Raw genomic sequence first — 19,977 nt, 5'->3', positions numbered from 1 at the left:
AGTATTATGAAGTATTATGAACACAGTGTATGCATACAGAGATTATCCTGCAGAACAGCTCCCAAAGACATCCTGAGGCGACATTGTTCCGTTAACTGTATTCCTTCCCTTTAAACTGTCAGTCTCGCGATACTACGAGCTTCTATGCGTGTGCGCTACTTTGCGTACGTCGGATGAGCTGAGTTGGAGAATCATGGCGGAGCGCAGGAGGCACAAGAAACGGATCCAGGTAACATCTTTTAATTGATAAAAATTACGACCCGTGGGAGTTGAAGGGCAACAAATAAAACCCATGCGCCTGTTTACGACCTGCTGCAGGCTGATTGTTAACGGCAGCATCCCCGCGGGAAGCCGTTTACAGGCGGCAGATGAACCCAGATGATGGCTAACGGTAGCTAGCCGTTAGCTGGCCACCGAAAACAAATATTAGTACTGCATTTTGATGAGACGTCTCCGCGACAGTTATCATTTTCATTCGTAGCGTCCGCGTATTGGTCTACGTGTCAAAACTGTTTTGTAATCATCGGCTAGTGAGCTGTCTCGCCACTCGGCAGGCGTTTTTATTCTGATTAAACTGGCTGTAAGCGTTTGTTGGCTAAGCTGCGTCAGCTCTAGGCGTTTTCATATAATGTGAGACAATCTGCGGGAATTTTAATTAGTGAGTCAACACACTTGCACCGTAATGTAACTTACTGTGCATGTACCGGCAAGGCAGCGTAGTCCCAGGACCACTTTAAAGTCTAGAGCTTTGATTTCATTAAAGCGACAGTGGCTACAGGTTCAGTCAACTTAAACTTCACTCCAATACGCGTAAAAATCAGCTTTAGTAGTTTGTTTTTTGGATCCCAAGACTCTACCAAAAGTAATACACGATTCTGATCTGTTTGTACCATCACAGTAAGACTCTGATGATCAAAACTAAACAATAGATTTATTACTTCTAATACACCTGGAAAGAAACCGTGAAGAAGCAATGAAAAGGCTGTACGCTGGTGCATACACGTAAGCAAGAAATCTGCCTGGAGTCAGTTTGATGAAGTGTGAGTTTGTGCTTGTCGTTTTCATCTGGACATCAGCTGTGTCCCACTTTCATAATACTAAGAAGTTCTGATCAGGTTTTGAGTATGTTGTGTGATGAACCTGCAAAGGGGACTGAATTCAGAATACTCCAAAGGTGTCAAGATGTCAGCTTTTACAGTCACGTTGAAGATTTTTGACTGTACTTTTGATCGCTGTTGTTCCACGATGTAGTGCATGAAAGGCAGGACCACTCACAGTGGAAATATGCTTGTATTGCTGTCTTTGTTATGTAAAGTTGGCAGTGTATGGGTCCTTGTCATTGTGAAACTGTTAAGTATGTTGATTATGTACTAATTATAAAACATAATATAGAGATTATTATAAAACTTACTGTATGCAGTTAGTATGTTGTTTGGAGTTGGGACACATTAATGGTCTCTTACAAAGCAGTGGAGCAAGCCAAGATGAACTGTTTCACTCCACGAGTTATAATCCTTTATAAATGAAAATGTTTACCTTTGATTAAGCTTTTGTTAATGCCTATTGCGTTTTTCCCAAATGCTTAATACCATGTGATGGTGCTTTGCCTCACAGCATTCAAGGGCTGATTCAAGAATGTTACTCGGCTAAATATTAGGTTGCCAGTTTAAGAGATACACCTGTCTGAAACTTGATCCTATCTAATACAAAAGCCCTGCTATAAATCATTAAAAAGCTTCTGGTAAAACAGTTTTAGAAGTGTTTAAATCAATGTTGACTAAATAGTAGTTTCCTTTTCATTACATCTCTTGGTGTAACACAGTAAAGTAGTTATAGCCTCCTAAATAATCATGCAGTCCAATCACACCTTTGTAAAACAGTTTTAACAAAAATGTTGAACGTCCCTGCAGGGAGGGTGTGTTGTAAAACTGTTGAACGTAATATAACTGAAAACAGCAGTTTTAGTTAAGTGTTCCTAATAAATTGGCAACGGACTGTACTTCTCTTCCCAGTTTGAGTTCAGTTGCATAATGACGCTGTTATCTCATTTATGAGCATACTAAAACGAAACGAGGCTTGTCTGTTAAAATACCACCACTTAACATTGTATACAATTCATCTTTAATTACTCAAATCCTTTTTATTTTGCTTTACATCACAGCATTTAAGGACTGACGTTGGTGTCAGTCCAAGTTATTTCAGTATGCACCTGGTTGCTGGTTACTTGACACACCTGGATGCTCTAATAAATGCTTTCTCTTTCACCAGGCTTGCAATAATTAAATACTACCTTCAGGAAGGTTATGATGTTCAGTTTTGTTGACACTGTTTTTGTTTTCTATCAACTCCATTTAAATCAGCGAGGCCTGACTAAACATTAGAAACACCACTCAGTGTAACACAATGCAGTTCAGCAGCACCACAAACAAGAACTTGCGAAATCAACATGAAGCTGAGTCAACACGTGTATCAAACAGTTGCAATTTCGTAATCTTTATGAAGGGCGGACTAATTGCAATGTTGTTGAATTAGACAGCGTTAGTTTTCAGTTGGTATTCACAATAATCCACCCATTGGAGTGTAGGTCCCGGCATGTTCGAGTTCAGTTGCATAAGAGCACATGCTGTTATCTCCTTTATGTGTAGACCACAAGTAAACAGGCAAGACCTCCACTGTACGCAGCACAACAGTTGGTTTGAAATGGGTTACACATATAGACAAAACTGATTATTTAATAAAGGACTAGTACTTTGGTCTTGGTGTGGCGTACCAGCAGTCGTAGTGTGTCTGTGACCAAGACCTGAGAGCTGCTTGTTTCGTGGGCACACGATTTGAACAGAGCAGCTGATCCTCACATGTATGCAAGCCAGGTAGATCTCAGAGACAGCGACGACGGGGGCTTTCCGTGCTGGGATCTCAGGTAACTGAGCTGTGTGACTGATACCTGCCTCTTTAAACAAAGGCCTGTTTGATGGCCTCGTTTTCTTGCTGTTGCTGGTCGGTGCCAGCTGGACTGGATAAAGCAGCTACTGAGTCTCGCTGTGCTGATGCTCTCGCTCCCTCTCTGTTGGCATGTGATTTAGTGCTGCTGGAAGACGGCGCAGATGTGAGGAGGGAGGGAGAAGATTCGGTTGCTTTCTGTTATTGTTGTAGATGAACGTATATGAAACTGGATTTGCAAAGTAGGCTGAAAGTGTATTTTTCTCTGAAGGTGGAGAAAATATCAGATATACCTTAACCTTATAGTAAAATGTGACGTATATTAAACGGCAGTGGTATTTTGTACAGGATTGTAACATCATGTTTTGCACGTCATATTATAGTGTTTTTGGTCATTTGTCATGATACTTATGAATGTTAACTCTTTCTAATGCACAAATGCATTATTTTTTTTGTTTGTGTTGTCTCACATTCAATATGTTTTCCCTGATTTCAAATGAAATATTGAATCTGGACTTTGAGCTGACTGGTTGGTCATAAACTTTTGGTCGCATGTAATTGGCTGTTGTAGCTTCCCCGCTACTGTTTCATTTAATGGGGGTTTGTACAATCTGTTGAATTGGCACCATAAGTTAATTTAGCTCAGTAAAAGATATTTAATGTCGACGTCTGATACATTTGATTAATTATCCGACTCTAGATGTAGCTCTAAGAATGGCTGTTGGCTGTCTTCTTGTGTTTCATTGCCAGAAAATAGCAAAGCACCGTTTTACCAGCAGTTAGGACTGACTGTGATGATGTTTTCATGTGTGTATATTCATTTATGTGTATTTGTCTGTGCCCTGCAGGAGGTCAGCGAGCCCACCAAGGAGGAGAAGGCGGTGGCCAAGTACCTCCGATTCAACTGCCCCACCAAGTCCACAAACATGATGGGCCACCGAGTCGATTACTTTATTGGTTAGTGTTCAGCTGTGGGGATGTGAGACAACAAGCAAAACACACAGACACATAAGGGTCAAGTCAGGACATGACTTTCAAAGCCTGCCCTCTCTTTGTTTCCCAACACACATACACTTAACTGAAGTAAATGAAACCAGAGTTTTTCCACATAAGTAGTTTTTAGGTAAACTCCGTGCCAAGATGCTGAAGAGCTGTCACATTTTTTTTGAGCTACTGTTTCCACTTCGGTCCCATTTGCAGACCTGATCCTCCCCCATAGTTTTTATATTTGTCTTGTGCTGTGGCAAGGCAGAATCCTTTTGTCAGTTTTGGGAAATGTTGTTTGCTCAGTACTTGTGGGTGTTACTGCGGAGGCTGGTTATTCCTCTCATCACTATCACATGACCTTGCAATACCTTTTTTTGTGGATACTAATACTTTTAGTACTGTGGCCATTATTCAGGTCTAATTCCATCACCTTGTTGTCAAATTAAAAGGATGGGTTTACGTTTCTGGCAAATGGCTATAATCAATATTTTTACAAAAAAATAAAAATGATAGCCAAAGAATCATCCAAGCATCACCTGAACCTGCAGTTCGCCTCAGCTTCTGGTTCTGGTTCACTGTCATCGCTCCCATAGTGTTTTGGCTGTAGTAGGCAGCTTCACGGCTAAGCGTGCGATGTTACAGTAAGCAGGAATCACCGGTGGTTACAACCACTGAATGGTGGAAAATATACTCGGTGGCAACACTCCTAATATTTATCAAGTACTGCAATGTGAGCTTACAGCTTGAATCCTGCAAAACAAACAATGTGCCCCCTGATCTGCCTTGTATTCAGATGAATTAGGATCTAATGAATAAACTGGATGGGCTTTGGATTAACTAGGGGATTCTGATTCAGCACAGACTAATTGCTCTGTATGAATTGCAGTTTTTTCTGCTTCTGCACTTGTGATTAAAAACTCTGTTAACAAGGAGAATCACTTCGCTACTGCTGTGTGTGTTTTTTAATATCCCTCCTTGTGTTCCTACATGTAGCCTCCAAGGCAGTGGACTGTCTGCTGGACTCCAAGTGGGCCAAGGCTAAGAAGGGAGAGGAGGCTCTGTTCACCACCAGGGAGTCTGTGTTGGACTACTGCAACAGGTTAGCTGTGTAGCACATGTCTGGTACTGTGAGTGAATAATTGGCGTATGAAATGTTAATCATCCATCAGTTTCCCAGACCCCAAGGGGATGCCATTATAATGCTAGATATTCAGTTTACTTACACGTGCAAGAAAACAAGCAAATATTCACCTATGAGAAACCGGAGCAGATGTGATTTTGGCATATTTGCTTTAAAAAAAAAAAAAAAGACTTCATAAAGCGACTACAGCCCTGCGGGGATGAAACAGAAATTTCAAGTGCTCTTTGCTTTCAAGCAAATGATGAAAGGCCTAAATGTTTGCATTTTTGGATGAACGCCTTTCCATTTCTTCAGAGTCTGTGTACGCTGATTTGGAATCCCTTTAAAAATGATGCTAAATGGTTCAAGCCAAGTCAGTGTTCTGATGGTCACTCTCCTCTTTCCTCTGCAGGCTCCTGAAGAAGCAGTTCTTCCACCGGGCCCTCAAAGTGATGAAGAAAAAACCAGAGAAAGACATCAAGAAAGAGAAAGAGAAAGAAGAGAAGAAAGAGAAGGAGAAAGAGAAGACCAAGGGCGACAGCAGCAAAGAGGAAGAGAAAAAAGGGAAGAAGGAAAAAGAGAAGAAGAAAGAGTCTGAGCCTGTTGAAACCAAGAAAGAGAAGAGCGTACGTGATCAAACGCTGTTGTCCCCCGATGATTCAGATCATTGTTTTGATCTCTTGCTTAAGAAAACAAACAAACAACAAAAAAAGAGCATCATCATCATCTCCCATATCTCATTTTATTATGTTAAAATGCCTTAAGCACTGTGGCATGAATTTACAGGTTGGTTTGGTTTGACCTGTGTATATTTAATGGATCACTTCTGTCTTGATAGAGGGGTCCGTCTGAAACGGGGTCAGGATCAGTGCACATGTTCAATGTTTGTTTTACGACCGGTCAGAGTTGCCTCGACACTGCTGATGTGATCGGCCTCCTACCCTGACTGTAAATGGATGTTGACTTTGCCGCACGGGTTTAAAGTGCACACAGCGACAGACCTGTGGAAGGCACTCAAAGTTGCCCCAGTTACCCCAGTTGTTTCAAGTCTGTTAAAGCAAAGAGTTTCCCCCAAAAATTAAAAAAATTGAACCCCACAGTAATCATAAGACAATGTTCTAGTCTGTGATCTGTCTCTTGTAAAGAAAGTTTTTTTTATTTGTTTATTTTAATTAGGATGAAAGTCCTGGAACCCCCAAGAAGAAGAAAGAGGTGAAGAAGAAGTTTAAACTGGAGCCGCATGAGGATCAGCTGTTCATTGATGGAAATGAGGTGTGTATGTGTGTAAAGTAAGCTTATGAAGGAGCACTGACTGTGTGATTGTGACGTTAAAGCTTAAAACGCGTCTGCTCTCCAGGTGTACGTGTGGATTTACGATCCTGTCCATTTCAAGACGTTTGCCATGGGACTGATCCTGGGTGAGTCAGTGGGCCATCGGGAGTGGAGTTCATTTTGACAACTGAATCTTGGGTTATCTTTTACTGATTGCCACTGATTTTACTTTTTTTGTACTCACATAATCTGTGTGTGTTTGGGTGTGTGTTCTGTCTTTCAGTCATTGCGGTGATAGCAGCCACGTTGTTCCCACTGTGGCCAGCAGAAATGCGTGTAGGAGTTTACTACCTAAGTGTTGCAGCAGGCTGCTTCGTGGCCAGTATATTGCTTCTCGCTGTTGGTAAGTATTTTTAAAAACAAAAACAAAAGTTAGCTGTGAAAATATTTAAAATTTCCTGCAGGACATCTGCCGCTATTTAATCAAAGACCACAAAAAAAAAAAAAAAAATCCAAGATATTATACCAAAAATATTTATTACTTATTGAAGTAATGTAGAGAGAAGCACGATGTGATTGATAGTCAGATGAGGATAAGACATTTCAATACAAGAAGTCCAGTACGACACCAACACTCACTTGAATAATGAACCGATAGTTAAATTAATACCCCTCTGACAGTGTCAACCTGGACTGAACGTTATTACATGTTAAGATAGAATTTGAGGCTGAGCTTTTGTATTGCGTTTTACTGTAAAACAAAACTTATAAAAAAACGCCAAAATGAAATAATTACTGTAGTGCATATTTTTACATTTATTTTTATTTTTACACTGTCACACGGATGAGAATGACATTTTCTGTAGCTGTAGACTTAATTTTATTTTCTTAAATGCAAGGCTGTAAGAGGCGATTCAAGGACAGAAAATTAGTAAGCAAAACAGAATTAAATGAAATACAAAAATACTAAAAACGAATAACAGACTAGAAACACTGTTAAAGCGCAGTAATGAGTTGAACCTTCGAATCGCAGGCAGAGGTTGTGAACTGGATTTAAATGCCGCTAAAGTTAGACAGTAAAGAGACGTGCTTTTGAATTAGTTCATTTGCTGTAGCTGAAAACTGATCCCGCTGGTTTCTCCCTCTCTCTTCAGCCCGCTGCATCCTTTTCCTGATCATCTGGCTGGTGACGGGCGGGCGCCACCACTTCTGGTTCCTGCCAAACTTGACAGCCGACGTCGGCTTCATCGACTCGTTCAGGCCGCTCTACACTCACGAGTACAAAGGGCCACGAGCCAGCAACAAGAAGGGCTCTGACAAAACTGACGAGAAGGACGGCGGCTCCTCCACCAAGGCTCAGAAGTCAGACAGCGACGAGAAGTCAGACAGCGAGAAGAAGGACGGCGATGATGAGGAGGAGGAGGAAGAGGAAGAGAGCAAAGAGACGGCGCCAGAGGAGAGTAAAGAAGCGGAGGGGGAGGGAACGGATCGCCACTCGGACACAGACAGCGACCGCCGGGAGGACGAGGGCTCGCAGCACAGCAACGGAAACGACTTTGAGATGATCACCAGGGAGGAGCTGGAGCAGCACACGGAGGAGGACGAAGAAGAAGAAGAAGAAGAAGAGGAGGAAGAGGAGGAGGAGGAGGACGAGACGCGACAGAGGAAAGAAGGGGGCGGGAATGAGACTAAACCCCAGACTGCTGAAACATAAACTCTTTACAATCCCATCACTCTCCACTTTCCTCTCTCTGTCCTTCCCTCCTTTCCTCCTGTGATCCCAGGACCTGCCAGTCCGGCCTCTCTGAGCCCGCCGAGGCCGAGGAGAGGCTCCATCTCTTGTTGTTGAGCTCTTCCACTAAACAGTACCGATAGACACAGCGGTGAAAAGTAAATGGCTACGACAATGAGGAAAAGAAATTTTTAAAAAAGAAGAAGCCTTATGGTGGATGATATGTATGTTCAAATGAAAACCTGCCTGAGCAAGTTGTCAACCAAAATCCATCAGACCAACAACAGTCCTGATGGAGGGTTTTCATGTCATTAAGTTGCTTTTTGTGCCGTTTTCACCTCAGAAAGTTCTATTTATGTCCCGTCTTTGGTTACATTTGGATGTGAAGATCAAATTCTGATCTTAGATACGGATGATGACAAAGAGCTAAACTGACCAGTGAGAGAGGACATTTGTTTCTTTACCCTCCCCCTGTTTTGGTTTCATCGCTGTCTCTGAGATCCATGTTGTTGGTACAATCACGGTAGAAAAGCCCCAGTTCTTTCATCTGTTTTCGGTGTTTTGGTGAGACAGCTATGGCAGAAGTACAGTTCACGTCCTGTTGAATGCCAGTGAGTCTGATAGCTTTCTCAGGCAGCACTTAAAGCAAAGTGACCAGTGGGTCTGCTTTGAAAACCTGAACTAAGACAGATGGACCAAATCCTGTAGTTTACTCAAAGGAAAATTGACCATATTGTAACTGGACAGAGTACTTGGAGAACAGAGTAGTATGGCTCTTTGAGGTACTTGCCATTTTCAGTAAGTTTCTTTTTTTTTTTTCTCAAACACAGTCTGAAGTACTTCTAGTTCATGTTTAACGTGGGACTCATCTCTAAGAGTAAATGCGAGCAACTGGGACACAGCTGGCGTACTTAATTTTCTTTTTTAAAAAAAGACTTCAGCGTTTGTTGTACAACTAAACCTACAAAATGTTCACTGATTGTCTATTTGCAAACAGAAGCAGATATAAAGTAAAGCAAACTCTAGTGCCAAACACAACTTAGAGTGATGTTATGCATGCTGATTTAATATGGAGAGTCGAGTGTGAGAGCGAGGGGTACGATTTATTAATTCGTTCATTTTGTAACGGCCGCGTTAAGACTCCTCAAACCTTTCACATCTTTGGAACAAAGTAAAGATTAAAAAAAAAAAAAAAGAAGCACAGAACAAGGTTGTTTGTGTGTAAGTAAACCAAGATTTTTGTTGGTCTCAGTGAAACCGTTTAAAAGGACTCACATCTAAACCAGTTCTCTCTAGTCTCGCACAAGCCGTCATGTGTGAAAATGGTGGGCGTGCTTCATGAATCCAGCTCCACTGACCAGACTACAGTTTTTCCAGTAACTGGCGGCTGAGGTCCAAGTTGTTCCTTCACATTATCGCCTGGCTAGAAATGTCTTAGATGCTCTTTTTAGTCATAGCGAGGATTATATTTAAGTATAAAATAGAAATGTATCATTTATATACGGATTCTATTGATATATCAGATATATGCTTACAGTCTAAAACTAAAACAGTTTTTTTTTTTCCTCTTTTGTATTAGAAGGTATAATTTTTATTCCACAGTGTTTGTAATGCTCTTTTTTGTTTTTATATTATCGTTATTTAAAGGTAACATCTGGGATTAGAAAACCGTGGGAATTTATCGGCATGTTTCTGCATCTTTATTTTAACCGTCGTAACGTTGGATTGGTTGCACGCTGCCACGTCTGCGTCTCCCTCATTGAAAACGGTCACTCATTAACCAGAGCTTACAAAACCCGGTGGCTTGTGTAACGCTGGCAGCAACCTGCGGGCGTCCACTTAAATCTCATGCAGCAAAACGCCTTCTCGTGGCGGAACAATATTTGAATATTTTTCACGCAAATTTCTGTGACCCGTCACCCGTTTTTGTCTAAAAATGATCGCACCCAGACCGTATTTAGCAGTTTGTAATCCCACTGAGGTTTGTAGCTTTGACTTTCTAACTCACAAACCAACATGCTGTTGCTCTCATTTCTTTTTTTCCCCCCCTCTCTCTTCACCAAATGGGCAAAGTGCATCTCTGTGTCCTGCATTACCAGTCGATATACTCTCAATATTTGCAGAAATATTTCACAAATGAGGAAAAAAAAAAAAAGGTTATTCTCCCAAACTGTTCTTGACTGTTGCACAGTATCGGTCTGTTGTATATTGTAGTATTCTTCTCTGTGCTGCTGCTTCTCATCGCACATTTCTGAGGGAAATAAAAAGTAAAACTGTAAAACATCCATGATTTATCTGGTCAAAATGTGTCTTTTGATCGCCTGGTTGTCCACATTCAGATTAATGTCATTCTGAAGACTGTCACATGCAATATTGGAGTATAATTTAATAAAACTGGATGTCTGGAAATATATCTGTATCTTATCATTGCAATAAAAATATAGAAAGCACACAAGTATGGTCATATGTTCCTGCAGTGTATCTTTTCTTTTGTCACTGTCATGATCCTTAGTGGGGAAAAAACTCATTATGAAAACATCTTCCTGCATTCGTCAATAAAAGTAAATACTGTATAATCTGCTCACTGGTGATTCACAAAAGACCTTCTGACCTGCAGATCTGCTGCAGGCATTTCAGCAGTATTAATCCAAATGAAGGGAGTGGAAAAAACATTATTTAATGTAAAAAAAAAAAAAGATAGCCATTATTCAGTTTATTTTAGCTCTGCTACAGACTCACAGTTAAAAGATCATGAAATTTCTCCACCTCGTTCTCATTTTGTTTTGTTCTACATCATGCAATCGGACTTAAATAATTTCACTCTGGCAGAAATGTTCCAAAAGTGGTTGAAAAAAAACTAACGAACGACAGCTACTGGTAGGAAGTACAGAAAGTCGGCTCTGGATTGGACAATACGTCTGTACAGGACAGTCACTCACAGCAGTCTTTGGCTGAATTAGTAATGGAAATTCAGTTCTAATTCAGGCTTTTTATGCTCCTATCTTAAAAATATATAAATATCACATAAATATGACATTAAATAAATTTATCCTGGAATCCTGTATGTACACATTTACATTATTCATCTGTTTCTCTAAATATCCTTCTGAGTTTACACCAGTAACACCTAGAGTTTACACACTGATCATTGCATTGATGATGAAGTCCATACAGTACTTATTCAGAATACACCGTAATCATTTAAATAACTCCAATTGGCACCCCCCCCCCCCCCCCTCCAGTGTGTTTGTACTGGAATGTAATGCTTCCTCACATGTATGACTATATAAAATACTGTATACACAGTATGCTCATTGCACAAACTATTCATAGTCCTAATGTAAACTAATGGGGCTGTAGCTACACGTGCTCAGGTTCTCGCAATGTATCGCTCCTGCCATGAAAATATTTTTGTGGTGAACTCCTGGTTGGTAAAAGCAAACCTGCTGATTCAGTTTTCTGTGTCTGATGAGTCCGAGATGTCCGCCAGTCGCGCCTGCCTCTTGCGCACGTTCCAGTGCAAACACTGAGCCAGGCTTTCGAACCAGTCGTACACCAGGTCGTGGCAACAGATGGAAGGCACTGGGTAACAAGATGTAGTTATCTTTATGCTGTTGGGAGAGAAGCAGGAGGCAAATTAAATCTAAATTGAGAAAAAAACAAAATCTGCAGAATGAAACGTAAGCAACTGTTTCTGGAAACTTTAAGATGATAAATGATATATGCAGATGGTGAACTTTACCAGTCTCCGTGTTGGATCTCCTGCCTCTTCCTGCCATCAAAGGACACCCAGGCGGTGTTCCTGGCATCGGGAGACAAGGTGATCTGATTTGTGGGAGAAGAGGACAGACAGTCAATTTCCAAGCTACGGAGGTCATAATAAGGCTGAGCTATATGCTATCATCATGTCACAATGACAATGCTTACCTGGTGATTTGCAGGTATAAACATAAACATGAACTAATGCCAACTGCAGCTGAGGTTGACAAGAATGTCATCAGTTTTGCAGGGCATAAAACTAAACTGTAGTCCAGCCTCCTCCCACTTCTTCCTTACCATGAGCTCCACCCCAGCAGGGACGACGATGGGCCTGAAGGAGAGCGAATGCGGGCAGATTGGGGTAACCATGATGGCCGGCACGTTGGGGTGGATCATAGAGGCTCCTGCTGCGGCTGCATATGCTGTGCTGCCTGTAGGTGTGGACACGATCACACCTGGAGGACAGAGAAAGGGACAGACATTTACCACATTTGCTTCAGTTGTGCGCACAGTCCTACCTGCACCTTTACCAGGATTTGAAAAATTTTCACTTTACACACGCTGACTCAGACTTTCAATTCAAGATAAAAAGAATGAGGACATAGCGACAGGAGCAAGTGCGTGACGTGTCCTTACCGTCCCCCTGCACTGAGGTGATGAGTCGTCCGTCCAGGTACAAGTCCACATTGGACAGGTAGGAGGACGGGCCTCGGTCCACCACCACCTCATTCAACACCTGTATGCACACAAACACACACACACACCAACATTTAGATTAGAAGGCACTCAGAGAGCACGTAGCTCAACACCAAGGTTGGCCGACATTTCAGTAGTTTTTAATCTGTATGAGAAAAGTGACAGATGCTCATACTGATTTTGTAGAGAACCTCAAACCTCTTCGGGAATCTTTCGGCTTTGAACAAGCAAAATGTGACTCATGTCCACTGACTCCTGGCCACTCAAATGAATCATGTTACTGTAGTGCCATCTATAGGCCACGTGCCATAAATGTTTTGATGTCTTTGCGTGTCTAAATGTATGTGCAGTTTCTGAGAATTTGGCAAACACTAACACGAAAAAATACCTATTAAATATTAAAAAAAAATGAACGGCTCCCACTGAGAATCAATTTTCTTAGCCAGTGTGAAAAGTATACAAAGAGTGTGTGGTGAAACATGGAGGAATGGGAAAGGCCTGATCTTGAATCAATTAATGAACTTAAAAAAGCTTGTAAAAGCTGTGCCCAGTGCTAAAACCTTGGATCCTTCCACTACAAAAACCCATCACTTCTTCACTGTCACAGTAAACACGACAAATTGGCCAGCAACAGATGCAGGGTTACAGTACAATGTGATCCCACATCACACCAGCAAACTACACGCAGAGAAAAATGCTGGTGTGCACACAAGCAGCATACAAATCAAGTCCCACACGTCAGTCAGTCACACAGAGCACTGCAGCGCTGAGCACTGATGTCTGGGAGATGTACTGACGTCAGCTGACCGCAGAGCAAACATCCTGCCGGAGACAGCAGACGTGCTGTGTGAGGTCAAACTGAGGTTCAGAGAGCCTGCAAAAAACCCATCACCGCCTTGTATCGACCAGACAAAAAAATAAAAAAAGAAAAATAACACACTGCAGCTGTGTGTGAGCGTGTGACTGCAGCAGTGAGGCATGTTGTTTAGTTACACAGTGTGTCAGACCGAGAGCGTCAGAGCTCATTAACTATCCATTTGGCGTGCACTGTGCCGTTGACGCCAAGGTGTCCATGGCAACTGGCTCTAAAGAACTTCACAACATCCGACTTTGTCTCCCAGCAGCTTTATTATGACTGTCACCATGGCAACCTGGCTCACTCAATGAGCTGTAGACATGTACGAATGAACACACAAACACCCAGGATGAAGAAGGCAACAAGACAGACACACACACACACACCCAGATTATTATAGTGAACTACAACTAAACTGAAAATTGAAATTAGGTTTGAAAAAACATTTTAGTTAACTGAAATAAAAATAAAAACTAGACTAATTAAGAAAACAGAAAGTGACTGAAAATACACCAAAAAGGTATCAGTGATGATGTTTAGAGACTGGGACATCTTCATGACTGAGACAACCTCCTTCACAAAGTGTTGTGACTGCAGTGTAATAAATGTGCCGAATTTAAATCGTGCCCCCGACAAATATCCCACATATTACGCTGAAAACAAAATTAAACTAAACACACACAGAGTAAGCCTCCACCATGTTTATGGGCTTACAGCATCACACTGGGTGGAATTGTGGAATTGATAAAAAGGATAAAACGCAATGACACAAGCCATTTTGGACCAAATATTTCCCAAAACCACACAAACTAAACTTTAGAGCGTGACTCTGATGTTTGTTTGGTCTAATGAATGAATTCACAGGAGATGTGCAGAGGTGGAAACAACCTGCTGTGGGACAGCACCGCCTACTGACCAATCAACTCTCTGTGTGTTTGTGTTTGTTTAACTTCTTCGTATTTGTCTAATATTTTGGTTTGCTCTCGGTTTTTAAAAGATGGCACTCAGCAGAGTGCAGTCCATGGACCCTGGGTTGACCACTACATTTCTGCAATGTTCAGCACTGCAAACTGCACCCCTTTAGTTTCTGGGCTATCAGAAGCTACTTGGCCCTCAGTCTGAAATGCAGGTAAGGTTCCTGTGTTCCTGAAATAGTTCCAGTCCATCATCTTAGCTAAGCTCACACATGCCCACGTGGACACTCCTTCTCATGCTGAATGGTCCTCACCTGTAGCTGCAGGGTGACTTTGCCTGCCTCACTGTTGGTGTGTCCATGAGGAAGGAGTCCGTTGTGTTCCTGCTGCTGCTGCTGCTGCTGCTGCAGCAGCGTCTCTCGGGTGTACGGCGGCTGACCTGCCCTCTGAAGCATGTCCTTCACCACCTTCACCTTCAGACGACTGCGCAGTGTGATGGCTGCATTGCCTGAAAACACGCACACAGTTTGACCTTTCAGAAGGGAATGTGAGTGTTTACATGCACGTACGGATGACTTCAGCAGTTATCATTAGGCCAGTATTTCACACAAAACTCCAGTCTACCTTCAAACACTTTGGCCACTTCAGTCTTGTAGGACTCAAATTTGAAGGGCGTCAGGAAACCCAGAGACCCGAGGTGAAATGCCATAACCGGAGGGACGCTGCCCTACAGAAAGGAAAAACAGCCTATAAACATCAGACTGACTGCTCTGTTGGATTCATAATGAGCAGAATAAACTCATCTGCTACCTAAAGTACATAAGTACACAATACCGAGACAATTATACCTTAAACTAAATATTCAGAACGCTGAGCAATGAGCCACTTAACAAGACTTATTTTTAAAAACCACAGACAAAACTGTATTTCTTACTCGATTTTTTTTCTTTTATGCTGTAAATGTTTTGTTTGATCCTTCAATGCGACACGAGTTGGCAACTTCAAAAGGCAAAAGATTTAAATAAGTTTCACAGAATCTACTGACAAGAAAGCCCACCTAGAGAAGAGGAAACTTTAATAAAGATGACCACATCAAATAAACCCATGACAATCTCAGATTTTATTTGATTTAAAGGAATAAAGACTGATCGATTATGTAGTCTCTTCAGCTAGCCTGTAGTGATCAACCAATAACAGTGTGATTACCTGGAAGAGAGAGGAGGCGTAGAGCAGAGTCCCATCTCCACCCAGACAGATGATCAGGTCTATGCAGTCAGAGATGTCATCGTAACCTGCAGGCAGACCAAAACGCCCCTATGTTCAATATGTGGTAGTCATTTTAAAATACATTTTCATGTAAGAAGTGACACTAATTCAGAGGGACTAAGAGCATACATTACGCAGCCAGTCATGTGTGCTGTCCTTTGGAAATAAATTCAAACTGCACAAATGCGGTTATCTAACAAGCCAATGGCAATAACATCTAACGACAAAAAGCTGCACAAAGATATTTTCTTTAAATTTCTTTCTCTAAATTTTGGCTACAAGAGTAAAAATCACTAAAAGTACAACAAAGCTACTTGTAAAAATATAAGATTATGAAGTACTGTGAGTTGCTGCTGTTTAATCTACTCAACAGTAGAAACACCATTAAACACTAAAACATTCAAATATCACTTAAATATGATCCTCAGAATGAGTGCCTTCAGTTTTCACATGTTGGAGCTTAAAACTTCTTCACTTTGAATTAATTGTGTATACTGAACCTGAATTTTTAATCTCATATTTACATCACAGTATTACTACTTCTATTTCAGAATCTGATGGTGTTACTTGTTTCAAAATTGTCAAATTGATGCCATGAGTTCGGCATTAACATTTGCGTCTTCATCATACGATGGCGCGGTAGGACACAAAACAGACTCACCCTCTCTGAAGGTACAGAGCTGATTGCGGATGGAGCCGAACGCCTCATCCTTTGACAGCGTAGCATCGTCTGCCACCCTGCGCTCCACGTACACCATCATCTGCTTCTCCTGATACACCAAGACATGCTTTAGTAACAACAGCCAAAACACACACAGACTGGTCTCAAACGTTCTCTGAAACGAAGTAGAGCATATGCCAAATGTAGTTCAATATGACGCCATTTGTTCGGAATACAAACACACGAGTTCTTGTTACACAAAGAGTAGCTTGTTTTGGAAACATTTGGCCAAAAGGTGTAGTCGCTGCTTGAGACCAGACTGTAACTTTGACCTACCTGCTTCATTTCCTGTATTGTTGTTGTTAGACTTCTAGCTCTTCAGTGTCGCCAATATTTGCAATGACTTTTTTCCACAGCATTTGTCAGCAGGAACATGGGTTTAATCTACCAGCAGCCAAGGACAAAACTTAAACTGAAATTAACAAAACTGACAATCCAATCTCAAAATTTAAGCAAAATAATCTTCCCACTGATCAAACTAAATATAAAACTGCAACCTGCAAGTATTTTAATACATACTATCTTTTGAAAAACAACCATTTTGAATTGTTTTATGGATGCTCTCGTTTGATAAACACCAGCCTGCCACACAGTGTGATCATTTGCTCCAGCTGTGAATTTATCCCAGTGAAATAATCTCATAATGAGTACACGTGTTCTGAGATCATTTGTGTAGTTTGTACATCTCCACACTGTGCAAACACACGTCAGATGTATGTGATCCTAAGTTGACTAACGTGTGCAACAACATCTAAATCAATCAGAATCAGTTCTGTGAATTGAGGTTTGCCTCCTCAATCAGTTATTTTTTTCATTGCACAAAACATATACAAACGCATACTTAAGGAAATTCTGTGATCCTGTACCTCCACTAGAAACCTGCAGAGCTCTTTGAAAGGCTCAACGAGGCTCTCATCTCTGATTTTCCTGATGACAAGCACGTTGACAGGAGGTTTATTCCAAGTGAGCCGCTGGCTGGCTGGGTCCTGGATGTGCCTGGGACACAAAAAAAGACACACAAGTAAGTAAACAAACACACATAAGTTAGAAACACAGAAACAGACAAAATATTTTCCCAAAAAGTGGACTGTGAGATAATCATATTTCCTTGTGACTTCAGTTTGTCCCAAATAACGTCAGATGCAACATCTTACCTCATCTTCTGAATAGAGCTAAATCTGGATTGTACCAACAGTTGCTGACAGTCTATCTGGTAATCATTAATTAACTGTAATATATCAGCTGAGGGAGTAAGGTCCAAATTCCAAATATCAAAATAAAAGAATCTCTCTCTCTCTCTCTCCTCTTTACCATTTGTCTCTCTCCTCTTTTGCATGGCGGATGACAGGCATTGTGCAGATAATTCTGTGCGTGTGTGTGTGTGTGTGTTTTCAGCTCAAGCCCAAAGAAACACTCTTGAGACCAGCAGGTGACAATAAGCATCTGTAGTCTGCTCTGTTAGCCATCCCATTTCACATGGCATCCAATCACAGCATTCTCATTTTATCTTATCTCACAGGGTTACACAAGTTCTTCTGTGTCAACGTCCCCATCCAACAGTTTGTACACACAAAGTTCAACTCATTCAGTGCTCTCATGCTTACATGACTGAAGTTGGGTTGGGAAGAATGCAGGCTTTGGGTCCGAAGTGAGTGGCTGGGTACGGTCCATGTAGAAAGTGGGCTCTCCTGTGAGGAGGAGGACAAATCAAGACACTATCACCTCATGTCCAGGGCAACAGAGTTATGTCAGTGGCACCAAGGACCAACTGGCAACCTGCAGCACAAACCTCTTAGGAGAGCTTTCTGCTGGGTCGCTCGCCGAGCCAGAGGGCTCCAAGTGCTCGTGTTGGCCTGGTAACCTCCGCCGCTCGATCTCCCACAGCAGCTGTTCATGATTACCCCCCCGCTGCTGCAACCTTGTCCCTTTCCGACGTCTCCTTGGTGACTTGGGCGGGTGCTCCCGGTGTTTGGAGGGCCTGGCTGACTCTGACAGCTGACCAGAGGGGGCTGGGGGTTGCCCCATGCTTCTGTCTGGCCCTGCCAGGGGCCCTGATGATGGACTGGTCTCTGAATTCTCCATTCTGCAGAGAAGCAACACAGAAACATCTGTTAAAGAATATTTAGCCAATTTGAAGAAAAAAAATGAATTAGATGACAATATGAATCATGAGATATTTCTGATAATCCATTAATTGTTTCAGTTATGAAGCTAAAATGCTAAATATTCTCTGGCTCCATGTTTTCACATATCAGGATTTGCTGCTTTTCAGAGTTTCATATCATAGCAATTTGAATGGAATCTGAACTGCTGATCAAAGAAAATAAGCACTTTAAAGACATCACATTAGGTCTTGAAAAGTTATTTGGGGCATTTTCATAACTTCTTGAAATTTTATAGACAAAATGATCAATAAATCAGTTGAAAAACAATCAGCAGATCAACTGAGAATTCAAATAAACAGACAGCTACTTTCATCTTTGAAGTCTCTGGCTGTTTAAGACTTTGGGGCTCTTTTTTGCCTTTTGTTTGGGTTTAAGGACAAATGCTGAACGTAAGAAAATGGATTTATTAATCACTTATGTCGTTGGTTTCAGTCCTGCAGCAGAGAAAGACTACTGATTTTTTACAAAACACAGTCAAACATTAACGTTATTTGAACTACGCCAACTAATCGAACCATCTTAACCTAATCTAATCCAAGCTAACTCTCCATCAAACCACATTTATTTAAGCATTAACGCTAAGTTCCTCCCTTTATTGTTTGACAGTGACCTTGGCCCCAGTGTTAGTTAGATGTCCGTCTTCGTATAACACATGACTCGTAAGTAAGCAGCTACCTGACACAAAAATCAACTGAGTAACTGTCAGAAGTGAGGGTTACTGAAGGCTGTCAGTCACATCCCGCGTAGGTCCGTTGTCAGCAGACGTTACCTAGCAATCAGCTTGCTACTTGCTAACCAGCTTGCTAACTTGCTAACCAGCGCGAACCTCTGAACGAAAGGAAGCCTTACTGCGTCAGACAGAAGCAAAAGTATTCATATCGCTACTTCAAGGCTCGAGTGTGTCTAAGCGCTACCAAAAATGTGTATTCAAAAGAAAAACAACGTATTCAAACTCTAGAAGCTGAAATGTTACAAAACTGAGTTTGACCGGAGGACGGAAGTGACGTTTCCGACGGACCGTTCAGGGACTTCATCGAGAGCCGATCTGCGCAGGACCAGTGCGCGTTAAGATGAAGGAACAGCGACGCAGGCCAATCAGCACGGCATCGAGTAAACAGCTGGCGAAATCGACGTTTTATACGGAAATAATTAGAAATACGGTTAAATTATAATCACTTAATAATCAGACTATATAAAAATTCTGCTATCATTTTTCAATTGTTTCCGTAACATACCTAAAGCCACTTGGTGCACAGACAAGGAGGAGCAATACAACTTAGATGAAACAATAAATTAATGTAAAAACATGATGATAATGATGATAATTATTTATGCTGTACAATAAATATTCTGTGCGAATGTTGCTGTACTATCCAACAGGCCCATGTTGTGTTACACTACATATTACATCTCACCTTATGTTGTATTTATTTCCCATACTGTGTCACACCGTATTGTGATATTATGTTAAAAGTGTTCTTTTTTACATCATTTTGTATCTTTTACTCTGTTTCTACAGTATACAGACAAACCCCATGTAGTCTCTAAT

General features: G+C 41.5%; 2 protein-coding genes across 4 annotated transcripts; one reads left to right on the top strand and one right to left on the bottom strand.

The window, feature by feature from the left end:
• The first annotated feature begins 119 nt into the window (after positions 1–119).
• On the top strand, positions 120–10,506 carry sec62 (SEC62 homolog, preprotein translocation factor). Its single transcript, XM_046409104.1, has 8 exons — positions 120–229; positions 3,789–3,897; positions 4,921–5,026; positions 5,460–5,673; positions 6,224–6,319; positions 6,405–6,465; positions 6,603–6,722; positions 7,474–10,506. Exons 1-8 carry the CDS (start codon positions 194–196, stop codon positions 8,031–8,033), a joined length of 1,302 nt encoding a protein of 433 aa, XP_046265060.1. The 5' UTR covers positions 120–193; the 3' UTR covers positions 8,034–10,506.
• On the bottom strand, positions 10,096–19,712 carry nadkb (NAD kinase b). 3 transcript variants are annotated; one of them, XM_046409103.1, is made up of 12 exons: positions 19,039–19,712; positions 18,053–18,346; positions 17,868–17,951; positions 17,130–17,259; positions 16,204–16,312; positions 15,483–15,568; positions 14,901–15,003; positions 14,591–14,784; positions 12,447–12,546; positions 12,108–12,265; positions 11,794–11,876; positions 10,096–11,662 (listed from the first exon to the last, which is right to left on the bottom strand). In XM_046409103.1, the coding sequence occupies exons 2-12, from the start codon at positions 18,343–18,345 to the stop codon at positions 11,503–11,505; spliced, it is 1,500 nt and encodes a 499-aa protein (XP_046265059.1). In that variant the 5' UTR covers position 18,346; positions 19,039–19,712; the 3' UTR covers positions 10,096–11,502. The 3 variants fall into 3 exon arrangements, with proteins under 3 accessions (XP_046265059.1, XP_046265056.1, XP_046265058.1); XM_046409100.1 differs by having other exon boundaries at positions 19,104–19,712; XM_046409102.1 differs by having other exon boundaries at positions 19,278–19,472.
• Positions 19,713–19,977: the final 265 nt, after the last annotated feature.

This window comes from Scatophagus argus, chromosome 13 (genome assembly GCF_020382885.2).
Source record: "Scatophagus argus isolate fScaArg1 chromosome 13, fScaArg1.pri, whole genome shotgun sequence".
NCBI lineage: Eukaryota > Metazoa > Chordata > Actinopteri > Scatophagidae > Scatophagus > Scatophagus argus.
Note: the sequence above shows the minus strand (reverse complement) of the source record. Positions and strands in the feature narration are given on the sequence as shown.

Coding starts and splice junctions, on each gene's coding strand:
- nadkb (XM_046409103.1), bottom strand. CDS start 18,345: ATGGAGAATTCAGAGACCAGTCCATCATCAGGGCCCCTGGCAGGGCCA. Junction 15,569..16,203: donor GCTCTGTACCTTCAGAGAGG/GTGAGTCTGTTT, acceptor GTCTGCCTGCAG/GTTACGATGACATCTCTGAC. Junction 12,266..12,446: donor CACCTCAGTGCAGGGGGACG/GTAAGGACACGT, acceptor TCTGTCCTCCAG/GTGTGATCGTGTCCACACCT.
- sec62 (XM_046409104.1), top strand. CDS start 194: ATGGCGGAGCGCAGGAGGCACAAGAAACGGATCCAG. Junction 5,027..5,459: donor GTGTTGGACTACTGCAACAG/GTTAGCTGTGTA, acceptor TTTCCTCTGCAG/GCTCCTGAAGAAGCAGTTCT. Junction 5,674..6,223: donor AAACCAAGAAAGAGAAGAGC/GTACGTGATCAA, acceptor TATTTTAATTAG/GATGAAAGTCCTGGAACCCC.